The 12,857-nt window shown below is 40.8% G+C and overlaps 1 protein-coding gene across 3 annotated transcripts in view; it reads left to right on the top strand.

Annotated features, from left to right (window-relative positions):
* Positions 1–11,488, top strand: part of tsc22d3 (TSC22 domain family, member 3) — a 41,299-nt gene extending 29,811 nt beyond the window's left edge. The window contains exons 1-3 of one of the 3 annotated variants that reach the window (XM_037779998.1): positions 2,242–2,519; positions 9,253–9,304; positions 9,803–11,488. In XM_037779998.1, the coding sequence (XP_037635926.1) occupies positions 2,320–2,519; positions 9,253–9,304; positions 9,803–10,069 (519 nt within the window). In that variant the 5' untranslated portion in view covers positions 2,242–2,319 and the 3' untranslated portion in view covers positions 10,070–11,488. Of the gene's footprint in view, positions 1–2,241; positions 2,520–7,884; positions 8,467–9,252; positions 9,305–9,802 lie in introns of those variants that run through there. The other 2 variants (XM_037779999.1, XM_037779997.1) reach the window with 2 other exon arrangements.
* Positions 11,489–12,857: the final 1,369 nt, after the last annotated feature.

Here is a 12,857-nt window from a genome sequence, read left to right as displayed (position 1 = left end):
GGTATGACATTTGTTTTTTTTCTTTTCTCCTCATCCATGTGCTCTCTTTCTTAAAAAATAAATTACTGTGACTAAACACCACATGATAACACCATGAAACGCCAAGTCAGCAACTCTTTCTGTTCTTCTGGATGTGTGTGTGTGTGCGTGTGTGCATTCCCATGTTTGTACAGACAGTATCGGTCATATTTGTGGGAGGATCATTTGTCTGGAATTACATGGCACCATTTGTCTGGCAGAAAAAAAGGAAAACAAGAAGCTCCCTATGGTGTGTAATAAACTGTAAAGGAACATACAGTATCTGTGATGTCACCCATTGGTTTCATCAGGGGGGAAGTTTCAGCTCACTGCCATCTTTCCCTGGTTGCAGGCAAAAAAGTACTATATTAAGACAAATAAATGTCTTTTTCATGTTTTTAGCAACGCAGAACCTAAAAAAATTGGAGAAGAGGAAACAAATGAAACTAAAGAAGAAAAGGATTAAATGTTCTTGATTTGAAATGAATTGCACCCCGACATGATGGGTGTAAACATGCCGAGTGCACGACATCCATTCCCCATTCAGAGGCAGTTGAACGGCTGTTCTGGGCAAATTACCCTGAATAACGATTGTGAGCAGTGATAGAAACTGAACTCAGTGAACCGGAAATTCCACCGCTACAAGGAAATATAAATAACATTTTGTTGACTTAGAGGGTGTGTGGGAACATTCAACCACCCAAATTATCTATACGGTTTAACTATACATTGATATGAATCACATTTTTTCAGTTAAAATCCATCTAAAAGGTATATAGACTCCCTATAGTTATTACTTGACATTTAGCTCATTATACTTTTGTCTCCTGAATTTATACTTTAACGGCACAAAAGATTGCATTAAATCCTATCTAGTGGTAAATGCCAATATGCAAATGTTACAACCCAATGGACACATCTTTGAAAAGACAACATGCAGAAACTGGTTTTACACCACTGTCTGTCATGTAACACCACACCACCACAACCCTTATGCAATATCCAATGTCAAAGCCTTCCACTTGCTAAAAAGATGGATTAAATACAGACAGCGATGTGAGACATTAACACAGAGCTGTCAAACTTGAAAGCAGCTTGCAATTAATCATGGAGAGAGCGGCTTACTTTTGCTGTTACACCTTCACCAACAGCAATAGCTCTCCAAACATCACCAGATTAATTACACCCCATCGTGACAAAGGAGGCTTACTGAAACTGACAAACACGCTTAATCAGAGTTTAAAAGTGTTTAGGGAGGTTGTGAACGCCACACACGCAATCTGAAATGTTGCAAAAGATACCGCTGAACTAATTCATCTGCCATGAGCTTGATTATACTTACAAATTAGCAGTGCTGAACAAGGAACAGTATGTAACATTTTGGGGGATCTATGAGCAGAAATGGAATATAATATTCATAGCTATGTTTTCATTAGTGTATAATCACCTGAAACTTAGAATCGTTGTGTTTTTGTTAGCTTAGAATGAGCCTTTCATATCTACACAGGGAGTAGGTCATCTTCAGGGAGTCCGCCATGTTGCTCCGCCATGTACAGTAGCCCAGAACGGACAAACCAAACACTTGCTTTAGAGAGAGCTTTTCGCATTTTTACATCACCTGAAGGCCACCGTAGTTCTCCGGCACGCTTGTGAAACTGCGGTAACGTGAACCGCAGAGTGCAAAACCGTGGAAAAGGAGGAGTGAGAGGAGGGGTACTCAGTTGGTTGCAATCTGCAACCAGATGCCACCAAATCCTACACACTGTCCCTTTAAGAGCTTCATAACCATTCCATATAAGTGAGCAAACACTATGATATTTGCTCACTTGGCTGCCTTTAATGTCCTGGAAAATCTGGCTCCGGATAAGGTCATTATACGGAGAACAAGTTTGTTTCACATCATGGAACAACGGCTCAACTATGTGTTTTATTACACGTATTACCACTGATTAAATGAGGTATGCAGATAGGCGTTGCTCCTTTCAGGTACATTTAGAGAAAGATCTTTTCCTTAGTCTGCCTGAAACAGACACTCCAGCAGTGTAGAGATGAAACAATTGGCGCCTTTTCAGGAAACCGTCATTTTCATTGTGACTCTGGGGCATTGTGCTCCACTGGATTGGAGACGCATCATACGAGTGCCAGTCACAGCATGGCCCTCACAGTTATGACTGCATATCCAGAGGTATCGGCCAGCGCTCAATTGTCTCTTTGTGCTACGAGAGCACAGTTGCAGGGAACAAAACAACAGCAGGGCAGTGAGCAAACGGTCAAACGGCTTCTGCTTCTTGAGCAGCTAAGATGGGACACTCTCAGACGCGTCCCGCTGAATTCGTGCCATGCGGGGCCATGCCGCACTCTCCCAGGACGCTGTGCGCCCTCCGCCTGGCCGAACCGACCCACAGGTTCTGCAGCCACTACCAGCACTTCAGCTATCCCGAGAGAGCTATGAGTTACTCGCCCCCTTACTCACCGAGTCTGTTCAAGAGGCCAGATCGGCGGTAAGTGGGGGGGGGGGGACAGCGTTTGCGAGTTTGTCTTGCAGTGTGAGAGGATATCTGGCATGACAGTGACGTGTGACAGTGACAGATGTGCACATTAAAGACAGTTCAGGAGGAGATGGATGGTAACGGCAGTGTGTCAGTGTCGAAATGATGTAGAGTTGTGGATGCAGTGTTTGTCTTGAAATGGCTTGGATTACAATTCACATCAGGGCTGGCTCTAGCTATTTTGGTTCCCTAGGCGAAATTCGGATCTGGAGACCCCCTCTGTAGGGTTATAGGGTTAGAGCTCAAATCCCCAGAACCCTAACCCTAACCCCGTAAACCGCAACACTCATCAGACGTCGCAATGGTTTTAAGACAAAAATTAAGATTTTTATTTTCATAAATAACTGTATTTACTATAATATAAATAAACAATTGGTCCCTGATAATGTTGGCTTAAAAGTGTTTAGTCAGTTCCACTACAATTTACACTTTTATTAATAAATAAGTGTGGCCAGGCAGATGAAAAGTGTGAGAAAGACAGTTACAGGGGTGAAAAGTGTATTTATTTATTTATTTGTTCAGTTGTTACCTCAATGCAGACGATGACGATTATTATTATAATAATTATAATTATTAATTATAAGGTGGTGCCCTAGGCGTCTGCATATATAGCCTATGCCTTAAGCCGGCCCTGATTCGCATGTATGGAAACACTGGAAACTGTTTTTCAAAATGTTCAATCTTGCCAAATGGAACAGGAAAATTCATCTTCAGTCTCTATCAGCTGTGCTTAACAAGATTGGATGCCACTATTGCACATCTTCATTTCTAAACCCTTGATGATCATGTTGTTGAACAGCCCTTGGATAACAATGTCAGCCCTGTCACCACCTTCTGCATGCACTGCGTGTTTGACACAAGCCACCACATGCAGTATTACACGCAATCCAAGGGCAGAAATTGACAGCCTGTTAAATTTATAGAAAACCCTCACGAGCGAGAGACCAAGGCCATGTGCCTCGTTTCTATTCATGGCCCGGGAGACTTATATAGGTGATGTGATAATAATGAGTGCCTCTGGGTGTCCCAGTGTTTGTAGAGTGTTCAGTATTCATTGGTGGTAACCGCTCCTGTTGCCCACACTGACAGCTTCCTCTGAGACGGCCTCTGGCTGCAGCCTATGGCGGGGCTGTGTGTTCTCAGGCCACACTCTCATACACTCCGTGCATTCCTAATTAGTGCAGATGGGTCGCGGTCAAAACCACAGAGGAAACAAAATCTATCAGTTTGAGATCACTTCTCGGTCAAAAGGATGCCTTTCTTTTCCTTTTACAACCGGTGTTTCGTATTAGGCTGTACTGTGTTCATCTCAAATTTGGTGCGGATGTTCTGGGACGTTGGCGGCATGTCTCAGCCTCATTCTTCTCGGTGCAAATGAATCACAGTATTATATAACGCGGTTGGCTCTTGCACAGGGGACATCAGATGGAAACCGTGGCCTAGCCGTAGTGACTCACTGGATTTGGCACGCATCAAACATGGTCGCAGTAAGTTCCACAGAAATAACCATAACCAAAGGCAGCATTAAACTCTTTAGAAACATGCCGATTAGGGCTGCCAACCGATTAAAAAAAGTTAATCATGATTAATCACATGATTGTCCATAGTTAATCGCGATTAATCGCACACTTTTTATCTGTTCAAAATGTACTTTAAAGGGAGAAATGTCAAGTATTTAATACTCTTATCAACATGGGAGTGGACAAATATGCTGCTTTATGCAAATACATGCATTTATTTATTACTGGAAATCAATTAACAACACAAAATAATGACAAATATTGTCTAGAAACCCTCACAGGTACTGCATTTAGCATAAAAAAAGATGTGTTCAAATCATAACATGGCAAACTCAAGCACAACAGGCAACAACATCTCTCAGTGTGTCAGTGTGCTGACTTGACTATGACTTGCCCCAAACTGCATGTGATTATCATAAAGTGGGCATGTCTGTAAAGGGGAGACTCGTTGGTACCCATAGAACCCATTTTCATTCACATATCTTGAGGTCAGAGGTCAATGGACCCCTTTGAAAATGGCCATGTGAGTTTTTCCTCGCCAAAGACGAGAGTAAGTTTGGAGCGTTATTTAACCTCCATCGCGACAAGCTAGTATGACACGGCTAGTACCAATGGATTCCTTAGGTTTTCTAGTTTCACATGATGCCAGTGTCTTTAAAACTGAGCCCGCTACAACCGGAAAATCGCAAGTTGCATTAATGCTTTAAAGAAATTAGTGGCGTTAAAACGTATTTGCGCTAACATGTTATTATCGCCTTAACTTTGACAACCCTAATGCAGGTACAATTCAAACCGTAATCGCTGTGTTGTGTGTAAATGCCTTTCACTTGTTCATGTTGTTATTAAACTGTGATTAAAGCAGGCAGAGCAGGAAGGTCATGAGCATCCTGGTTTGCACCGGCATCATCTTACTGCATGTGGCTCATTAGGTATATTTTACTTGAACCGTGCAGGAAGGCTCCCCGCTGTCTGTATAGTTTCTATCTCTGCATCTCAGCAGAGCCTGCAGGCAATCGGTGTGACTCCCCCCCCCCCCCTCCTAAATGGGACTATCACAGCGGGGCAAGGTAATTCACCAGGCCCACATTGCTAGAACAGGGCCTGATATTAAACCTGGCAGCTGTACTGTCACAGCACGGAATCTGAGACGACAGCCACTACGGGCCCTAATACTCAGTCAATGCGCTTTCTGCTTAGCCCTGTTAGGCCTACCAAGAGTCAGCCTTTCCACTTTAATTATTCTGTTACATAACACAACTCTTGTTTTCCTCCAAAAAACGTGGCATTTGTTATCATTTTAAAGGCTTTTCCTGTGCAGCGAGACCTTTTAAAAAATGTGCATGGAAAAACAGTTTTATAGCGTTATATTTATACATGGATTGCACGGGATATGCATGAACCATATTTAATGGCTGCAACAGTGTTGGACACTCAGCAGAGAATTTCCATGAACGTTATTTTGACTAGCTGGTAAAGTCGTCGGTGCTTTTGCAGAAAATTTACTATGCAACAGAGGCTCTCTAATAGAAATTTAATTGGCTTATTATCGGTATTGGATCAGTTAATTGTAACAGCGAATGGGAACGTAATGTGACAGCTGAGAGGCTCCGAGCAATTACATTAAAGCTATTAAAACCTGCTTGGACGCCTCACTGAAAACAAAGGTCTGTTGCTCAATACAGCTGCAGGTGCTCTGTGAAAAACAACTGTGAAAAGAAAGATAACAGGTGTGTCTGTCTCTGTGGTCGGTTTACCACAAATTGTTCATTACATTTTTTCAGGATGTTCGGTACAGTTGCGTAACATGTTGTACGACGCGAGTTCAAAAGGCGATGTGGAGTGCAAGAGGTCATACATCAGAGACTCAGTCCTGTATGCCATCCCAATGAGTAGATATTGATACTAAATATACAACACATGCATTGCAATCTGTGTATCCCTAAAATATCCTTGACTGCTTTGTTGTTTAGTCCACACATTAGGGTGAACTACATAAAAACTAAACAAAAAAACAAGTATGGCATGTAATCAGTAGCCTATTAAATACATAAATGAATGAATGAATGAATGAATGAATGGATGTAGATTGTGCTCGGAGACTTTTCCATGTGTTTTCCAAGCAGTAAAAACAACCTGGAATTGTTGATTTATGGAAGCAGGAAAAGGTGTATGGAAAATTTCCTGTCGTAAACACAGTGTCCAGGAACAGAGCCTTTGTTATTGATATTGTCCCCTCTGGGCCGGTGTATTCTACATCTTCACCACTAGAGGTCAATAAAGTTCAGATATAGACTTAGGGGAAATTTACCAGGAGAATGAATGGAAAAGTACCTGTACACATGACTTTATGCATATGTGCAGATGATGCAGGACATTCCTTTATAGCATGAAGCCCACTGGGACAAACAATAAGTGATGAGAACAAAATGTGATTGTTGTCATTACACTGGAAATAATCAAGGACAGTTTGCAGACGTATTTTAAGTCGTAAAAGTTTACATATGACAAGAACTAATAAATGAATAGGCCCACTATGTAAAAATACATATTTAAAGAAAACAAGTTCAAGTTCATTGATTCACTTGAGCATCAGATGCTACAAATCCTTGTGACACTGCCACCTTTCTGTGGCCAAATTGGGTTGTTATTAGCAACACTAGTGACTTATTCAGGTTTATGCAGATCTACTGTGATTACATTAGTTGTTATGATGCTGTTTGGTGCAGTGAGTGCTGATTTGGGTCTGTGGGTTAACTGCAGCAGCAGAGGAAAAGTTCAGAAGCAGGGCAAATGTTATGCTGCATTCAAATGCTCCTCGTTTTTTCGAGCTTCGCTTTTGTTTACTAATAGTAACTTAATGCAACCTAATATTCATTATTTTTAATGGCCTAAATTAACCGGTTGATTGGGGTACTTTGCACTTTGCAATTGCAGAAGAAAGATGATAAATGTATTGTCTTAGTTGACCGATAACACTGAGTTGTTTTGTCTTTGTTGTTGTTTGTTGATGAGACCCATTCTTCTGGCTGTCATAACCATACACCAACAACCAGAAATATATAAATAAAATATAATAAAAATATATCATAATATCAAAAAAGCATTTGGAGACCGATTATTATTATTTATTTAAAATTTAAATTAAAGTGAAAGTATCATGAAAATGTAAATATCCAGTAATAGTATATTTTGTTCTTTAAATTACAGTAGTGCCTCTGAAATTAATGCATTGATATATATACACAAATTTTTTCTCTTCTTCTTCTTTTGTATTATCCATACTATGATGAGTTAAAAACTTCTATTTTAAATTAAATGTCTGTTTAAAATCCAGAAATGTTTTGGTGCTTGGATGATGACAAAATGGAATGGCTATTTAGTATTTTAATGCTTATAAGTTGGCTATTTGTTGCTCAAGCTTGGAAAAAATAAGTCAGGATGGGTTATTTGTTTAGTATTATTTGTCATTTATATTTCTACTCTGGTTTCTGCCTTTGTCTTTTCTTCTTTATTTTCTTAATAATGGTGTCTTGGGCTGGGCATATTATGTATGCATGACACAATAATAATCAAATATGTAAATAGTAAAATAAATAAATAGTATTGCATATATAATAATTTGTAGTATATCATAATAATAATAATAATAATAATAATAGTATATATATATATAATTGAAGGGCTCTTTATTCTGCACAATAGCATCAACACAGAGGAAAAAAACACATCCTCCTGACAAGTAGAGTAAAAATCAAAAAGTCTTACAAAAAAGCAAATAGAGCCAGCCTTGTGAATACCTTATTATTTTATTAGGACGTGACTAATCATAGGCTACTTTATTATCTCCCCATCGAGGTATATTATTGTGTAAAAAAACATGAGGTGTGGACGTGTATTTAATCTTGATCCAGGTCCTATAAATATTGTTTTTCCTACGACACCTGAACGCTCCACAAAATCTGACCCGCAAACTCATTTGCATAAATTATGCACGCGTCATATGACGTCAGGAGGAAAGTCATTGAAATAGCAGCCGGCGGCAGAAATAGCATCAGATCAGACAGTCGCTCGTTTACACCAGCGAAGCTCACACAACACAACACACACCGACACAGCACTGCACTGAGTTAGTTAGTGCATCGCTACGAAACGATCAAAACACACGGAACCGGATCATTTTACAGTTACTTAGCTGAAACCAACCAAGTCGCAAACGTGGCGAGAAGCGTGATCCAAACGAGTCTGGTACTCAACATGAGCGCGGAGATGTTCGGTAAAAGCCCCATGGAGGTGGCCGTCTACCAGCTGCACAACTTCTCCATCTCCTTCTTCTCCTCCTTACTCGGAGGAGACGTCGTGTCGGTCAAACTTGACAACAGGTAAATATATCCCGCATACAGTCGCCATCCAGATGTTTTAAACGCGTTAATTAGTCAATTAGTTATAAAGTGTCATTATCCTGCAGGCCTTTAATGTTATACTGTGTTTTCAAGATTCAAGATTCAAGCCCTTTGTCATTGTTTAGTACAACGAAATTAGGTTTATCAATATAAAAGATAATACAATATAAAAATACAATATGTATGTATTTCATACAGCGGTTCAAAACTAAATGTGCAAAGTCTGATATAGTTTGTTATTACAAAATTCCTCCAAATGCTGTCAGCCCACAGCTGTCTTTCTTTCTCTGCTTTCTGCTGTTTACTTGGACTCTGAACTCATCATGTATTTACTGTCTCACTTCCTCATAACACATCTGTGCTCGTTTCAATATCACCTAAAACACTCTCAAAGCAGTTAATCTGCAGTTTTATAATGTTTTACAACAACAAAAACAGTTTTCCTTTCTGTTTTGCAAAACTTTCTGTTTCACTCTCACAAAAATGCAACAAAAGCAGCAACATGATGCTTGTTTTCTTAACCCTTTCATGCATGAATTATGATAACCTCAGTCAGGATTGTTTTTACTAAGTGTTCTTATTCATCTTTAGGCATGAAAGAAAAAATATTGACTTTCATTTTTCTTTCTAAACACACATTTTTCAAGGAGTTTTTCCAGGAGATGTCCACTTTGAACCTCAGTTTTTGGAGGTTGAGTTGACATGAAGTTGTGTGTCTTTGAACTGTACATTTATGGCCTTTTTTCCCCTCTCTCTGTTCTGCAGTGCCTCTGGTGCTAGCGTTGTGGCCATCGACAACAAGATCGAACAGGCGATGGTAAGCCGAGATAACAAACACACACACAGACATGAGAACAGGTTGCGCTACAGTACATGCGTGTCTTTTGTTGTTGTCCTGATCTGTGTATCAGTACAGTATATAGAACAGCCTATAAACCCACTGACCTCCTCAAAATGCAGTTCTTCCTTCAATGCATTCTGCACAAACCACCCAGGTCTCTAGGAATGCTCCAGGAAGTCTCTGTTATGTGAAGGCAGCCCAGGCTTACTGCATGCTTTATTCATGAGACAAAGTAGAAAACAAGTAGCAGCAGGAAATCCAAAACAGAGAATTATTGAAAACACCCTCGAGTCAAAGTTGTAACATGTATGCTGTATCTCAGAAGAGCTCCATGTCAGTAAACAGACAAAATGGTGCAGAAAGACATACTCTTGACAGCATTCTTTATTTGCTCATCTGTGCAGCCAAGAACAAAAACAGTTTTTATATACATCTAAGCTGATCCATCTCCTCTCCTCTCTTTTATTATGACAGGATCTGGTCAAGAACCACTTGATGTATGCGGTGCGCGAGGAGGTGGAGATCCTCAAAGAGCAGATCAAAGAGCTGGCGGAGAAGAACAACCAGCTGGAGCGGGAGAACTACCTGCTGAAGAACCTGGCCAGCCCGGAGCAGATGGAGAAGTTCCAGTCTCGCATCCCGACTGACCTGCCGCTGGACAATCTGAGCTCTCAGGTGACCCCGGACCAGCACAACCGCCAGCAGCAACCCTGCGGCCTCAGCGCCGGCTCTGCTGTATAAGTGGCTCTGCCTTGGGGCGGGCAGAGCCACTGTCTCTTCACAGTAATGGACCTCCATTTTTTGAACGCAAGCGTTTCAAAAAAACATCGCCGCCGCCGAGAACCTCCTTCGTTTAAAAACAACGAAGGTTGAAGCATCGGGGCTGTAAAATGATCGATGGGACACAAAAACGAACTGTTGAGCACAAAACAGAAATTAAGACGCTCTGACTGGTGCGGTGTCGGGCCTCGTCCTCTGATACCGTCCAACTCTTTGTCGTAGTCTCTCTTGTGTAGACAAAAGCGCTGAGAATAGAGCGAGGGCTGACTAGGCACCGACGAGCGCTTGCTTCCAGACAGCAGGACAGCTTCCAACAAACACCCTTCGCTCTAGAGAGGTTGGGTGTGCGGAGGTGTTGATCGGGCTCGCCCTGCAGGTGCTAACTCGGAAAGTGTCGGGTGAGGTTGCTCCCTGCTCACCCCAGAGGAGAACCGTCTGTCCTCCCGCGTCCTCAACGAGAAGAGCCCCATCACGTGGATTTTGTCCGATCTCAAAAAGTTTCAAGGACTCCCAGCCGCACATTTCAGCAACACACAACGAGGACTTTTTCCTGTACCTACAATGTATTGTTCATGTACATTTTAAGCATAACAAGAATAATCAACAGGATAAGCTTAAGGAGGTGGAGGTTAAATGCAGTATAGCCTGTTCGACCGCTGCAGTAGACTGATCAGTATACTGTCATGATTCATAAAATGTAATCTTGTATTGCAGTCGGGGGGCTTGCTGCTTTATGGGGGGAAATTAATCCTGCTATATCTTTTTGATTTTTGTTTGTGATTCTGAACAAAAATCTTGTTTGTAAAATAGGAGCATTGTACAGTTTTGTAATCTTGAGGTAGGGCGACAGGCATAATCTGCCCACCTTAGCTCTTCACAGTAAAAGGGTAACTACAATGTACATAAAACGTCCCGAAAGGTAGTGGAGATGGCGAGCGAGCAGAAACCAGCATTTTAGTCGCTGCAGATGCACTCCTGATTTTTTTTTTAGCAGCGTCATCCAGTATCTGGTCTGTATTGCTCCGATGACAACTTGAAAACGATGGCATGACAACAGTGCCTGTCCTTTTTTAGTAAGAGAGGAACACATTTCCACACTGAGCTCTGTTGTTGTTGTTGTTGTTGTTGTTTTCTAGCTACCAAAGACTTTTTTTTTTTTTTTTTTTCCTCACAACAACAGAAGCCGAGTAAACCAGGACCATGTGTACAACTTCACAGGGAGAAGTCTTGTTTGTAGCTAGAGCTAAAGTTTCCATGTGTTTTTTTGTTTGTTGTAAAGATAACGGTATTGTTGCTGTAAAAGTATCCTCGAAAGAGTTGTTCACTATGGTGTTTGGATACAACTGCACATTTGCAATAAACCTTATGTTTACATAATACAATACAATGGCACGCTGTCTTCTGTTCATTAACTGCGCCCACATAAAAAAATGAAAGGTTTATGATTTGATATGTGGCACCATCACAGACTCCTGGCAGGAAAGTTGAGTTAGTTATGATTCAATTACGATTTTACAATATTATGAAAATACAGTATCTATTTTATATCCTTAACTAAATAAATAGCCAACAGTTTTTTAAGTGTGTGTAATGAATGAATGCATGCAGTAATGACAACAGGGAAAACCACTGACACCAGGGCTGCGGTTGAAAAGTCTCTTTTCTTAGGAAGGTTCTTAACGGAGTGAAATGACCCGGAAGTATCTAAGTGGTAGCCATAATAATAGCTGTTTGAATTACCACAATTCCTTGTGGCCGCAACTTCTAAAGCGATGCACCATTCTGCCCTTCATGAAAACAAATAATATCTTCTATCTTGCATAATATTTTATACAGTCATATTTGGGATTCATGTTGATTAATATGAGTGGACAGTAACAACCCTTTTGTTTCACTTCACAAGTAACAAATAAGTAAAATAATAGCAAATAAAATGAACAGCAAACATATAGCAAACAAATAATCAACATAAAAGATAATCAGATAATCCTTAATTATATGTTGATGTAAAGTGTTGCAGCAGCAGAAGGACCTGCTGTATCTCTTTCACAAGGAGCATGACACTGAAGGAGATATTTAAGACAGCACGGGGGAGGGGGAAGCGACGCCTTTTGTGGTCCATCTTTGGAACATTGTAGTTTCACAACGGCAGACCCACATCATGAACACCTGCCGCCGTCGCATCAGTATTACGGAGCCTAGTGTAAGTGCAGTCAGATTCTATTAACACCACGGTTGTCTTTTCCTAAGTCCTTCTGAATCCTCCTTCACATCTTTCCTTGACCTCATGACGTTTTCCACCGAGGTCAAGGAAAAGTGGTTAGGCGGAAGGCGGGGTACACCCTGGACGGGACGCCAGACTATCGGAGGGCTGATACTTAGAGACAGACAACCATTCACGCTCACATTCACACCTACGGGCAATTTAGAGTCAACAATTAGCCTAACCTGCATGTCTTTGGGTTGTGGGTGGAAATCTGAGAACCCGGAGAAAACCCAGACTAACAAGCAAATTTGCACCCTCCGACCCTCTTGCTGTGAGGCGACAGTGCCAACCACTGCACCACCGTGCCACCCAATTATCATGATATAATGTATATTTCTTTACAAAAGGCTTCATAGTCCAACAAATCATATTTACATTTTTAAATTTACAGTATAATAGTTACTTGATTACATTTTAATCTAACAGATTTATAACTTTTAGAATCTGCAAATATGTGTAACATGTCTTATATCTTTCTAATAC

Source organism: Sebastes umbrosus, chromosome 9 (genome assembly GCF_015220745.1).
Source record: "Sebastes umbrosus isolate fSebUmb1 chromosome 9, fSebUmb1.pri, whole genome shotgun sequence".
NCBI lineage: Eukaryota > Metazoa > Chordata > Actinopteri > Perciformes > Sebastidae > Sebastes > Sebastes umbrosus.
This window is presented reverse-complemented; position numbering and strand designations above follow the sequence as displayed.